The following is a 2,202-nucleotide window of genomic DNA, read 5'->3' on the forward strand; positions in this document are numbered from 1 at the left end:
TCCCTACTTTCCAAACCTTACTTTTCCTTTCAGATCCACTTACTTTTGGTGCCAGGTTCTGCGGGACACGTGGATGTCACAATAGCGGTACCTCTATCCTCACATCTTTATGCTGTGACAAAGGGTGAATGAACACAGCAGCTGCAGAATGACAGGAATAGCAGAAGTCCCTGTGCTCACAGGCAACTGTGACGCACACAGGGCTACGCTGTTAATTTAAGCCAGCCATATCCTAGCTCTGTTCATCGCATCCCCAAAGAAGCTGTCTTTCCACACAAAGCCCCAGGAGACTTGACAGAGGAGTTTAGGGAAGAAAAGGCAGAAGCCCGCTCTAATCAAAGCTAAGAAATGTGGACAAAAATACACATTTTTTTTTTGTTTTCCATTGCCTAGCGCCCTCCCAGGAGCCCTGATACTGAAGCCTCCCCACACCTCCAATGGCTCTGAGGACCTTTAACTATGTTGTATGGCTCCCCACTGCTACCAGCAGGTGGAGAGGAGTCTGAGAAGTAACTGAAGGCACAGAAAACAGTCCACCCTAAGCATGGGAGGACATGAATAGAGCGCCCAGTCCAGAAGGAAGCAAGGCTGTGGTTAAAATGCAGGCAGACAGGGCCTGAGGAGAAAGCTCCTGTGCAGATGGGCGGAGTCTAATGATGGCATGTGACTAATAGTTGAGGGTGGGGCTGAAAACTAGGGAAGCCTAAATGACAGGTGAGGGGACTGTAAAGACCAAGGCCATGGACGTACAAACTGTGAGCTCAGCCCTTTCAGAAGAGAACCCCCTGGCAGATGAGCAGTGTGTAAAGGTGAGGAGGGGCTGGAGATAAGATGAATGGGGTCTAGAGATGACAGGGCAGGACAGCCCAAGCCAAGTCCCCTTTCCTCCCAAGTACTAGAAGTGGAGATAGAAATGGCAGAGAAATGGCCCCACTGAACATCTCTATGTCCCCCCCTCCATCAGTTAGAGAAGACAGCCATAAAGATTCAGTCATGGTGGCGGGGCAACGTGGTCCGACGAACACTACTGCATGCGGCACTTGGAGCTTGGGCCATACAGTGCTGGTGGAGGTCGGTGCAAACCAAGATGCTGGAGCAAAGACGGTCCTTGGCACTAAAACTCTATACCTGCCAGGAATGGGCAGTGGTGAAGATGCAGGCACACGTTCGCATGTGGCAGACCCGCAGACGATTCCTCCAGGCACGCCAAGCAGCCCGCATCATCCAGTCTCACTGGCGCTGGCATGCCAGTCAAACCCGAGGCGTGATCCGGGGTCACTATGAGGTCAAAGCCAGCCGGCTGGAGATTGACATCGAAATTCTTATGACCTAGGGTGCTGGCAAAGCCATGGGGGTCTGGATCTCCCTCCCAATAAAGACACTTACTGACCATAGACTGGACCCTCAGAGAGAATTTAGCACCTAACTTCTTTACCTTCCATTGAGAAATATTCCCTGGTGTGGCACAGTGCCCTTGTCCAGAGACCCATCTTAGGCCCCTGCTCCTAATGTCATTCTTAGCCAATCTTGCGCAAAAGGGACTGCAGGGCTCAGGCCAGCTGTTGATGCCTCCATCAGCTGGATGGAGGTCCCTCCACCATGGGGATAGGCCTTGCGCTTTGCTCTTCTGTGGTTCCTGTCTAAACATCTTAAAAAATCTTCAAAAGCAGGGCCAACTGGGAAAACAGGGATTCCATATCCTGAACTACAGGGCCCTGAGGGCCAGCACAGGGCTTGGCAGGGAGCCAGGAGGACAGCACACCTCAGCGGAGCAGCAGCAGGACACACGTGTCCCGTGGGCTTGTGGGGGAAGCTGTGCTCCAGAGCCAGCCCTGTGGATGACCAGAGCTGAGTGGAGTCACAGCTGCTGCCTCTGTCCCCTGAGGCTGAGCATCAAGGCTTCCTTCCCTCTGCTGGCCACTCCCTGGGAGAAGCAGGCATGGCTTGGGAGCAGAGGGGGCAGGTCGGATGGATACACAAGCAGGGTAGGACTGGAGGCCATGGGTTTGGGCTCACAGCCTTCAGATTCTACTGTCCTCAGAAGCAGCTGGGCTGGCCCCCCTAGGACTGTCACCTCTGCTGGGCCAGCCTCAGCCGCTGCTGCCGGAACTCAGCTTGCTGGTCTCTCACTGTCTTGGCTCATCTCTCTCATTTCTGCCTTGTTTCTAAGCTTAAGGCACCTCTTAGCTGGGTCCCTCAGGA

General features: G+C 53.7%; 1 protein-coding gene across 1 annotated transcript; it reads left to right on the plus strand.

Annotated features, from left to right (window-relative positions):
- Positions 1 to 433: 433 nt before the first annotated feature.
- On the plus strand, positions 434 to 1,394 carry Iqcf6 (IQ motif containing F6). The gene is made up of 2 exons (XM_048417519.3): positions 434 to 809; positions 965 to 1,394. Exons 1-2 carry the CDS (start codon positions 708 to 710, stop codon positions 1,331 to 1,333), a joined length of 471 nt encoding a protein of 156 aa, XP_048273476.3. The 5' UTR covers positions 434 to 707; the 3' UTR covers positions 1,334 to 1,394.
- The last annotated feature ends 808 nt before the right edge of the window (positions 1,395 to 2,202 follow it).

This window comes from Myodes glareolus, chromosome 4 (assembly GCF_982192425.1).
Source record: "Myodes glareolus chromosome 4, mMyoGla1.1, whole genome shotgun sequence".
Lineage (NCBI taxonomy): Eukaryota > Metazoa > Chordata > Mammalia > Rodentia > Cricetidae > Myodes > Myodes glareolus.

What these genes read in the sequence shown, in the direction of transcription:
- Iqcf6 (XM_048417519.3), top strand. Translation starts at nt 708, where the DNA reads ATGACAGGTGAGGGGACTGTAAAGACCAAGGCCATGGACGTACAAACT. An exon ending in CAGATGAGCAGTGTGTAAAG is followed by an intron (nt 810 to 964) that starts GTGAGGAGGGGC and finishes CCCCTCCATCAG; the next exon opens with TTAGAGAAGACAGCCATAAA.